At 38.0% G+C, this 11,861-nt stretch overlaps 1 protein-coding gene across 2 annotated transcripts in view; it reads left to right on the forward strand.

Moving 5' to 3' along the window:
- ttc7b (tetratricopeptide repeat domain 7B) overlaps nucleotides 1–11,861 on the forward strand; it is a 34,938-nt gene that overhangs the window by 14,556 nt on the left and 8,521 nt on the right. For both annotated transcript variants that reach the window (XM_039684873.2, XM_039684960.2), the window contains exons 9-17: nucleotides 21–158; nucleotides 1,253–1,336; nucleotides 2,320–2,424; nucleotides 2,573–2,690; nucleotides 3,620–3,677; nucleotides 3,765–3,837; nucleotides 4,410–4,570; nucleotides 7,055–7,171; nucleotides 8,281–8,378. In XM_039684873.2, the coding sequence (XP_039540807.1) occupies nucleotides 21–158; nucleotides 1,253–1,336; nucleotides 2,320–2,424; nucleotides 2,573–2,690; nucleotides 3,620–3,677; nucleotides 3,765–3,837; nucleotides 4,410–4,570; nucleotides 7,055–7,171; nucleotides 8,281–8,378 (952 nt within the window). The remainder of the gene's footprint in view (nucleotides 1–20; nucleotides 159–1,252; nucleotides 1,337–2,319; nucleotides 2,425–2,572; nucleotides 2,691–3,619; nucleotides 3,678–3,764; nucleotides 3,838–4,409; nucleotides 4,571–7,054; nucleotides 7,172–8,280; nucleotides 8,379–11,861) is intronic.

The raw sequence follows: 11,861 nt of genomic DNA on the forward strand, positions 1-11,861 counted from the left end.
AACTTCTGTACTTATCGTAGGCTAACAGAGACGCCGTATTGAGTCGAATCCCTGAACACAATAATGACCGAATCATCAGCCTCCAGAGTGCCTCGCTGGTGTATGACCTGCTGACCATCGCGCTTGGCCGCCGCGGACAATATGAGATGCTCTCAGAGGTAAGGTCCTGCCCACACTCATCGGTATGGGAACGCTCAGGAATACTCCCACAGTGGGACGAGTTAAACCTCCTGGTGTGGTTGCTGTGGTAACGAGACCAGACATGTACTCTAGACTGCACCCTCTCTGTGTGCGTGTCTGTGACTGGTCTAGAGGAAATGCCCAAGATTTATTTAAGTTTGTGAGCATATAACAACCCAGAATGCTGCTTCAACTGATTACAATATTATATTATATTATATTCGTTCAAATAGCTTAAAAAGATCCGATAGCTGATTCGAACGAGTAATGTTCGACGGCGGCATCCATCTTTGTAATGTAGGCTACAAAATCTGCTTCAAAATCCCAGCGCTGTCGTCATCGTGTAAAGCCCGCCCCAAACGTTTCTGATTGGTCCCGTGATTTCGAAGGATTGGAAATGGGCTTAAATGAGCTCTTTGCCAGACTAACTTTCAGAGCAAATCTAAATTTGCCGGAACTTGTCTGGGTTTTCCCAGGCTATAAGTATGCACTATACAGCATTATTTATAACTGTCTACTTGGTTTCATTTTAGCCATGGACAAACCTGAAATGTTTGTTTTCAGAACCCTGGTCTATTAAGGACAAAGTGAAAAATGTGTGCGTGCGTTTGTGTGTGTGTTTTGTATTGTGATGTTTTTTTTGGGTTTTTTATTAGTGTACCTGGGCATAATTTTCTGTTCCATCTCCATCTGTTGATCATGCTGTTGTTGCTAATGTTAGACTCAGCATAACTTTTGCTGTGTCTTTTATATTCAAGGATTTTGTGGTTGTGCAATCGCAGGACCCCTGGAGCCTGCCATATTTATTGTGTGCCCTCTGCAGGGTCATGTGTGTTTGTGTAGATGTTTGTTATATAGATCTAATTGTTCAATGAATTGCTTTCTGCTAAGCTGCTAGTGTGATTAACTGTAAAGCCTCAGAGACACACTGAAAAGCCTGTGGCACCCTGGGTAATCTACATCAGGAGACATGGCCTGGCTCTGTGTTTGACCTTTGTGTATGTATCTGGTAGGGTCATAATTATTGTTCTCAACTCTTATCTGAGATTATCTTAATGTGTCCTCTCCACAGTGTCTCGAAAGAGCCATGAAGTTTGCCTTTGAGGAGTTTCATCTCTGGTTTCAGCTCGCTCTCTCTCTGATGGCCGCTGGGAAGGTTAGTGTTCCATTTTAAAACTCATGTACTCCAAAGTTTCCATGGTCATGCAAAAACCTGAAACATTCAGGCAATGGTGAAGTTGTGATTTCAAGGCCTACAGTATAAAAATAACTAACTTCTTTTATATAGATTTAAAATAAAATATCTTTATTTTACATATGTGTGTATATGAAGAGTTCAGATGCAAAAGCCTCTAAGTGCCATTTGAAACTTTCTTCTAGAATGATGATTTTTATCAAACTTGTATTTAAGTTCAGTGATTTCACTTAAATGGCAATGAAGATTACCTATTAATTGTTATTTAAGTGAAATTACTGAACTTAAATATACAAGCTTGATAAAAATCATCATTAAAGAAGAAAATTTCAAATGGCATTTAGAGGCTTTTGCATCTGAACTCTTCATATATATATATATACTGTATATATTATAATGTATGTGTGTGTATGTGACGAGGCTTTCAAAAAGGATGCAGGAAAATTGGAGGTGCATCCTCTCACTCTCCAAGTAAGCTTCCTGACGAGTTGCAGTACAGAACTTTTTACAGAGTTTTTCTTGTCCGACGGAGGAGTTCTGCACCTCGACTCAACAGGGTGCTTATTTGAAGAGCTGAGATATATCGGCATTTCCGACACCAGTTTTGACGTTATCGCTGTGTGTCACGTTAAGAGTGATGCAAAAGACTATTTAAAATCTGATTTGAGCAGCCAGAGCATCCAGACTGAGATGCGTCTGTAAAGGTCTGATGGGAATCGCATTTCAAACCACCTCTAAATGTGGTTTGAAAAAGATTTTTTTGGGGAAAAAAATGAATTTATGGTTGTTGTTTTAACTCATCTGGATAAATTCTAGAAATACAAAAAATTTTAGATTTTTGCTGGTAGTTTAAACATTATGTATATTATTTATAAAATATATCTAATATTTCGCTAGAAATTACTTTTCATCAGTGCAATATCTGTGTTTGTGTGCGTGTGTAGTCGGCTCGAGCAGTGAAGGTGCTGAAGGAGTGTATAAGACTGAAGCCAGACGATCCCACCATCCCTCTGTTGGCCGTCAAGCTGTGTATTGGAAACCTGCACTGGGTAATGAAAGCGTAATCATGGGAAATATGCACAGGCTCTACTGGAGAGCTGACACTGACCTGTTTATGACTTTGTAAATCCATTACTGTTAGACCAGCCATGAACAGTGAGATGGTGATGACATGCGGTGTGTATTTGTGTGTTTTAGCTGGAAGAAGGTGAGCGCTTCGCTAAAATAGTGATTGATATGGGTGAGAAGGCTGCTGAATTCAGGGCCAAAGGCTATCTAGCTATTGGTCTAGTCTACAGTCTGAAAGCCACAGATGGTGAGCAAACCTGCACAAGGACACAGTGTCTATACCATTTCTTAACTCTTATATGACTGTAATATTTTTTGTATCCTCCATAAGACACTATACATTTTTTATTATTCATTTATAATATTTTACAACAAAATGTATTTTCTCTTTAATCTTTTTTTCTTAATCTTTAACCTTCTCCGACCTCTGTAATACACTATATACTTTCTATAACACTATACACTTTGTATAATCCTTTATAAGTGGATTAAACCAGATTCCAGATTCAGTTTGTCATTCCATAAGATTCAAGTTGCTTTTAGTCAGTTTTTTTTTTTAATAAAAATAATTAAACTTTAAATGACTTAATCATAATAAATGATTTTGTGTGTTTTATTAACTAGGCTTTAATTATATATATATGTATATATATAAATTAGAATTAAATTAAATTAAATTAGAATTAGAATATGTGCCCCTGCCAAACTTTTAAGCTTCCAGGTTGAGAATCACAGTTCTCAACCCTTTCTGCAGTTGATTTATTATTTTCCCGTTCTCTGTTCTTATATAACACACTCTTTAAGCACTCTGTAACTCTCTGAAATGCCTTTTGGAATCGTTTATATGCTTTCCCTACATTCTATTACCTGCACTATACCCTTTCTATAATCCATTTATACTTTATAACCCATCTCTTTTCTTATATAACACACTCTGTACCTCTCTATAATGAAAATTACATAATTTATAATGGTCTCGACATTTTGTCTTTATAATCACTTCATAATGATTTACACATTTTCTATTTGCTCTATTACACACTTTATAATCCCTTGATACCCTTTCTCTAACATTTAGGTATCAGAAACTTTACAGTTTTATTGGTAGTATCCTGTTTTCTCTCTTTATGCTTTATCCTTACCATCTTCTCACATCTCTGTCACCTGTCTTTACAGCATCTCTTCGAGGAATGCAGGAAGAGTATCAGAAAAAAGCGCTGAGTGCTTTCCAGAGGTAATTTTCAGACTGTCCTACATTTCTCTCTCTCTCTCTCGCTCTCTCACTCTCTCACTGATGAAACACTGTTTCTCTCTCTCTTAGAGCACAGAGTCTGTCCCCCACTGATCATCTGGCTGTTTTCTACCTGGCACTGCAACTGGCTGTATCTCGACAGGTAGGAGAATCAAAATCTGCTTCGTACACACAGGTAGTAAGAATTAAAACATCTCAACATTCAGATGATGGTACGGTACATGATACATTTCTCCTCCAGTTTGCTTTTGATACCTAGGTGACTGTAAACATTTGCATATGGCTAATTTCAACTGCTTCAAGCCACACAGGGCTGGGCAATATGGCCAAAAATATTATTACATGTGTGTTTCTTTCTATCATTCAATATTGATATTTATCACAATATTCATTAATGAGTCATTAATGATGAAGAATATGCACTACGCATGTTTGTTAGAACATCAAAGATTTTTTTTAGACCTGTTAGTCTACATGTAGGCTAAATTACTTAAGTTAAATCAATATTGTGTTTGTATTTATTTTTTCAATAAATATCATTATTAATTTATCTCCAAAACCTAGCCACATCTCACTCTTCAAGTTCTTGTTTTGTCCTCATTTTCCTGTCAGTCTGTCTCTCTCAAATGCCAGTCTATTATTTTTCCTTCTCATTTCTCTCTCACCCTGTTTAACAATCATCTAATAAAAGCGTCTCTTGTGTGTGTATGTCAGATTCCAGAAGCTCTCGGTTATGTTCGCCAGGCGTTACAGCTGCAGGGCGATGATGTTCATTCACTGCACCTGCTGGCCTTGCTGCTGTCAGCTCAGAAACACTACCACGATGCTCTCAACATCATCGAGATGGCCCTCAGCGAATACCCTGAGAACTTCATGTGAGTCCAACACGCTCACAATCACTGTCACACTTTAACTAACCTCTCCAACTTCTAGTTGGATTGGATGTAGCCTTGTTTTTTGACTGCACTGAGTTGATACAGTTGTCAGCAGCCAATCAGAGAAAGGGCATTCTTGGATAAGAGAACCAATTAGATTATTCCATGCTTTTTTGCACAGCATTTGTAAAGCCTTACTCACACACACACACACACACACATGAACACACAGCAGCAGGCAGTGTTTAGACATTTAGAGGCATGCCACAATGCCCACTCTAATGAGAATGTTTGTGGTCGCTGTAGCAGCTGAGATAGATGGGTACATATCTGCTGCTGGCATCTTCAATTAGACGAGTTAGAAGTATGCGTGTGTGTTTGTGTGCTGGATGTTTGGAGCACTGGGCAGTCCCCACGCAAATTCCCTTCACATTCGATTTGATCAGAGTTCCCTCTATCTCTGAGTTTATGTCTGAGTGTCTGTGTGTTGTCCTTCTTCCGGCTGTGTGCTTCAGCCACTTACATAATAGGAAAAAAATACAACAGCTTTCTGTTTCCTCCAATCATATGGCCCTCTTTTTCAACCTGTTTTCCCTGAAGGGTTTTTGTGTTGTTTGTGTGTGTGTGTGTGTTTATCCAGTTTGTGTGTGTGTGTTTCCATGCATTTTGCTTAATTGCCTTGAATGGAAATGCACCAGAACATCCAGCCCACCTTATTCCACACACACACACAGACAGACATATGCGACAAGATTAATTCAGTGCTTGTGTGGGCGTCCTAGCGGTGTAGCGTGCAAATACAGCAGAGATGAAAGAGCGGATGATGAGAATGTGCCTTCAGCTCTTTGAATTGGCTGAACTCATATCAGCGTGGCCTTCAGAGACTGCAGCACATGTATGAAGCTCAAACTGATCTCGGTTCAGGCTACAACGACAACGAACTGTTGAAGATCAACCTCAATAAATGGGATCTGCTTCACTCACACACACGCACCAGCTGGATTTCCTCACACTGCCATATCTGATTATAGATATGCCCCTCCCCAAACTCCCATACACATATGTACAATATACAACACAGAACTCAATATAACACAAATAAATCATTTGGATTATTGGATATATATTGTTTTATATATTTTTTTATGTTTAGATTATCTAGCTGTCATCTAATTCTTCCAACTGTTAATTTAACGTGTTTTAAAATGTTATTTATTCCTGTGCTGGCAAAGCTGAATTTTCAGGAGTCATTACTCCAGTCTTCAGTGTCACATGACTCGTCTATGATAAATAGATATCTTTCTAACAGTCAATTTAATGCATTCTTGCTAAATAAAAGTATTTATTTTAAAAAGCGTTCTGTACTTTTAATTTTATGATGCCTAAATTAAATTTAAGCATTTAAAATAGTTGATTTAATGTTTTATTTTTAATGTATTTTGACAAAATTGTGTACAATGTTAAAGTTGACTGTATATTATGAATGAAACCTTTATTATGGACTAACAATTAATCACAGTTGATTTCTCTATACTGTACACAGTATTCATTATTTAGCTCTGCTGTGTTGATGTTTTTTAAAGGGCCCCTATTATGGCATTTAAAATGTTCCTAATATTGTTCTGGGGGTCCCCAACAACAGTTTTACATGAATGCAATGACAAAAAACACGTTTGTTGTCTTATAATATGCATTTATTTTTACCTGATTTGCTTACCGACTCCCAAATGATTCGTACAACGACTTCCAAACCACTCCTTTGCTGATTAAAGATCCCATTCTTCATGTTTTTTTGAAGCTTTGATTGTGTTTACAGTGTACAATATAACATGTGTTCATGTTTCGTGTGTAAAAAAAAAAACAGTATTTTTCACACAATTTACTTACCCGTATACGGCTGATTTCACTGTCCAAAAAACGGCCCGATGACGTCCTTACTTTATGAAGCCCCACCTTCAGAAAAACATAACGAGTTCTGATTGTGCCAGCGGTTCCTGTGTTGTGATTCGATAGCAGCTTATCGCACGTTGCCCGGAAAGGTCACGCCTCTAACAATAAATTGGAGATTCACGCGCATCTGAAGTGCTTCTTCTCCGTGGGAGCGCAATAAGACCACGCCCCCTTTTTTTGTGTATTCCTCTGGGCGGAGAGTAGTCAAAAAAACTGTTCTAGTTACGTCATTATAAAAGGATGACGCTGTATGCTTTGAAAGGGGGCTTCTGTTAAATAAAATATCTCTCTAGGCATTGAACTTTGAGCTTTATAATTTTACAGGTATTATTTATGCTCTAACATCAACATCACTCACTAACTAAAGTTTGAAAAATGGAATCGTGAAGAACGGGACCTTTTAATACGGCTTTCAGAGGGAATTTACACTGATTAGTCTTTATCGGTGTTCAATAAACTCAGCTCTTCTCTGTTTATTTAACACTTTCAGATGGAAGGAAAGTGAATATTAACTTTTTTTATTTGTCTCTGTAGTCTTTTATTTACAAAGGTGAAGTTGGAGACGTTGTGTAGAGGCCCAGAGGAGGCGTTGCTCTCCTGCAAACGCATGCTGCAGATTTGGAAATCCTGCTACAACCTCACCAACCCCAGGTACACAAACACACCCTTTATCTCTCTCTCTCCAGCTGTTGACACATGAATGCTTGAAGCTCAAGTGTCTGCACTCACCATCACACATAAGACAGCACAGCATGTCTCGCTAACTGTGAGGAGCTTACCACTCCTTCATTAAAAATAAATAAAAGCACAGCTCGTACCACTGCTGCATACTATGATTCAGTCCTTCTTTCTCTCACTCGCTCTCTCATTCTAATGGCGGTAATACCAACCCCCCGCTGTCAGAACACTCCAGCTCTTCCTGTCAAACTGTCCTGAACTACGTACCTGGTGACAATCCACTGGAGACCAATTAGTGTCCAGACACAGTAACCAAACTCTGCCACTGCCACATACTCCGAGTTCCTTCCTCCAAACCCTGGGTAGAGCCACTGTGTCAGGACCACTTGAGCTTTTCCACCCTTTACCTCACCGCTAATACATGCTCATAGTCTTCCTCGAACACCAAACAGTTGCTACTCCATCAGAGGTGTTGGGCAGAGACTGTATGATGAGGAAGAGACGTGTAGTGACATTTCGGTAAAACTTGTTTCATTCTGTATTGTAGCGACGTAAGAAGTATAGCTCACACGGAAGTCACTTTCCATTTTTTTTATCTAGGTCTATGTTTTTTTTGTTTTATTTATACTTGCATTCCCATATGATTTCATATCTTGGGATCATCATGACTTGAGTTTGGGCACTTTTGATTTGGGCCAGTAAGCAACCATTTAGCAGTTCCCTTGCAGCTATTCAGAGTACACGAGCAACCACCTAGCATTGTCCTGATAACCACCAGTAACACCTTAACATCCTGGCGCCAAGTCTTCTCACGCTCGCATTTTCTTTCTTAGTTCTTCTCTTATTTCTATGCTCCTTTTCAAATGAACAGTGTCGCAGGAGCATTGTGGTTGTGTGTGTGCTATAGCAGTGTACCATGAGATGCTGAGTGAAATTTCTGAGGGTTTCATCATTCTGTGTGTATTGATGTGCAAGTATCACATCGCCTGTCTGTGTGCTTGAGCATTAGAGCTCTGTCTCTAATTTTAATGTCTTAATTGCCTCTTTTTATCTTCTGTGTGTATGTCTGTGTGTGTGTGTAGTGATTCTGGGAGGGGGAGCAGTCTTTTAGACAGAGCTGTTGCTGACCGTCGTCAGCTGAATGCCATGTCACTGCCTGACTTCAGTGATCCAGAGACAGGTGAGCGTACGCGCACACACACACACATTAATGTCCCTATATCTATATCTCTAACTATTATGGTAACAGATTTTTTTCCCCTACCTTTTATGGTGATTTTACATAACCATGACAAGAGACATCAGCTTTGCTGTCACTTTATCTGTATTTCCTTCATATTTCTCTCTCTCTCTCTCAAACACACCAATTTAGATTTAAAATTAATGGCTTAAAGGATTAGTTCACTTTTAAAAAAAACTTTTGCTGATAATTTACTCATCCCCATGTTATCTAAGATGTCCATGTCTTTCTTTCTTCAGTCGAAAAGAAATTAAGGTTTTTGATGAAAACATTGCAGGATTTTTCTCCATATAATGCACTTCAATGGACTCCAACAGTTTCAATGCGCATTCGTGACTCTCCTGTTTGAACTCGTTCATCAAAATGAACGAATCTTTTTTTAAGTCATTTTGTTTATTCAATGAACAAAATGAGCGAATTGACTCAAAAAAAGATTTGTTCATTTTGATGAACGAGTTCGAACAGGAGAGCACGAACACGCATCACAGAACAGAGCAAGGCAAGCATTTGTGCTTCTAAAACTTAAACTTTAAAATTTATTTTTAAATGAGCAATCGTTTCGCTAGATAAGACCCTTATTCGTCGCCTGGTATTGTTTAAAGCCCTTTGAAGCTGCACTGAAACTGTCATTTGGACCTTGAAACTGTTGGTGTCCATTGTAATCCATTATATGGAGAAAAAACCTGTAATGTTTTCTTCGAAAACCTTCATTTCTTTTCGCCTGAAGAAAGAAAGACATGGACATCTTGGATGACATTTGGGTGAGTATATTATCAGCAAAAGTTTTTTGGAAAAGTGAACTAATCCTTTAATAATATGATGGGTTAATACATTTTGTAATGTACATTTTAACTTTAGCTGTAATCCTTGTTGATGGGTCATATTGAATTTTATTCCCAGTATCCTGTGCAGTAAGTAGAGTAATTAGATAAAGAGGGCTGAGATGAGCGCAGGTGTTTGTTTGCTGCCTTTGCACATCAGTGATGGCGGAGGGTTTCTCTGCTGTGTATGCAGACAGTAAACATGTCATTTCATCTCCGTGATTCAGCAGTTACCTATTTTCTTTACAATCTGATCTAACTGCTCCAGGTGTGTTTAGTTCTGGTTATTTATTTTTTATTGTTTGAACCTTTTCCATTATTTTTAGGGCTGTCTGTCAATCAAACATTTTAAATTCATTTCATTTCATTTAAATATTAAAGAATTTACATACAGGGTATGAGTTATGTTGAGTTTGTTTTATGTATTTATGTTTGTTTCCCAATGACAGCCCTAAATATTTAATGTCTTTCCTTCTGTTCTTCTTTTAATTTTTTTCAAATTTTTTTTTTTTTTAGATCACATCCTTTTCATTTTCTTATTTTTATTCCTAGCCTCTCATGCCTCTTCCTCCCTCTCGGGGTCAGAACCTGTATCTCCTATTTTTCCTCTTCCATCCTTCTATCCTCCACCCAAGACTGAATCCACTCAGAGGCCCAGCAACCATGCTTTCTGTGACCACGCCCCCCGTCGACGCTTCTCCTCCGCCAGTAATACACTGTGCACCTTGTGTGTGTTTTTCGACCAATAGATTGGCATGAGTCTCTTCTCAATATCCAATCGCCACGCCACTAACCGCACTGCCTGAATAGCCCCACCAACCAGCCCAATTCATTTGGGATTTGGTTTAGTCTGTTTGGTTACTTGTTTGCTGCTGCGGTTTGAATTGGTATTGAAGCAGTGTTTGGCTTTTGAAGGCCTCTTTTTGAAGATTTCAGTCTCTAAAGACCATCAGGCAACTATTGGGTTTTTAATGTGATTTTAACCATTCCAAGAAGCAATTTTACAGTGCACTGATGGCAAGTAGAAGAATCAAATGCTCAAGTTATTATGTGAATACGCGTTTAAGTACTTGCACTATTGTTTCAAGATCTGTAGAGGAGTTCAATGTAGCTCAGCCCTATTTATATGGTGTGTCCGGTTATGGCTTGTATCAGCTGTAAAAGGACATTAATTGAGTACAAGGCTGTTATAAGACTCTAAATGCCACCGTCAGAATGATGTGATGGTGTGGGTTCGGCGATCCAGTGGCCCTTGAGACGGACACTAAGCTCTTAATCTCCACTGGCTCCTGGGGAAATGAAAGACAGAGAAGCAGTGACACTTGCTATCAGCTAGCTGTTTAAGACCTGGGATCATATCCAAACTTGTATCATCAGAGAGAGAGAGAGAGAGAGTTTAACTGGAGATTTCTTATGTTACTCAAACTCACTCATACTGCAGTTTGGTCTTCTTTTTCTTCATCTAATATGCTTTCCTCCTCTGGCCCTGTTTACATTTTATATAAACATCTGTTTGGAGTAATCCAGTCAAGCGTGACAGATTGTTGTTTACATCTGGTATTTACATTCACATTATTATTTTATTATTATTAATGAATTGTTTTATTCAACAGGGATACATTAAATAAATCAAAAGTGACCGTAAAGACATTTATAATGTTACAAAAGAGTTCTTTGAAAAAATATTACAAAAAAATGGTTGAGCACATATCATAGCACATATCAATGAATCAGCATATCAAAATGATTTCTGAAGGATCATGTGATGATGTGATGATGCTGAAAATTCAGCTTTGCCATCACAGGAATAAGAATATTAATAATAATTAATAGGAATAAGAATAATTTAATTGAATTTTAAAATATAATAAAATTGAAAACGGTTATTTGAAATTATTTTGATCCAATAAATGCTGCCTTGGTGAGCATAAGAGACTTCTTTCAAAAACGTAGATCTTATCAGCCCCATACTTTTAAACAGTAGTGTATCACTTACATTAGTGTGTCCAAAAAAGAACAAAAAATTACTTCAAAAATTCAAATTAATTTTTTCAAAAACAACTTTTTACTCAAATTGATGTTGAAAATATAATTTGTCCTGAAAAGTCAATTAAATTAGAAAAATAAAGTGTACTTAAAATTGGTAAAATAGGTAAAACTACCTAAAATTGGTTATTTTATAGTGAGAGGTAACCAGCAAAGTTTCAATATTGTAGCCCAACAGATAACTGAAAGGTGAGTAGACAGTCCTTCACTCTTTTCCAAGACAGAGTATGCAGGATGAATAACCTTTTAGTTTCTCACTCCATTTAAGCCCAAATTCAGCACTGTCGACATGATCAGAGCATCCGGGACCGATATTAATACCAGGTGTAAACACGGTCTTTATTTACGTCTGAAATGCTGTGCATGTGTAACTATTTCCGCCGTGTTTGTGCATCAAAATCATTGTATTAACACGCGTACAGCCCAACATAAAGTGGTACGCACCTTCCAGTTCCTGTTCACAGAGCGTGTGAATCACAGAGACAGGGTTTACAGGGCCATTACCTGCTCTGACTTTGGTTTGTGGTATTTAAAAAGTCAGACAGAAACAGTTTCT

This window comes from Pimephales promelas, chromosome 15 (genome assembly GCF_988280905.1).
Source record: "Pimephales promelas chromosome 15, fPimPro1.hap1.1, whole genome shotgun sequence".
NCBI classification, from domain to species: Eukaryota; Metazoa; Chordata; class Actinopteri; order Cypriniformes; family Leuciscidae; genus Pimephales; species Pimephales promelas.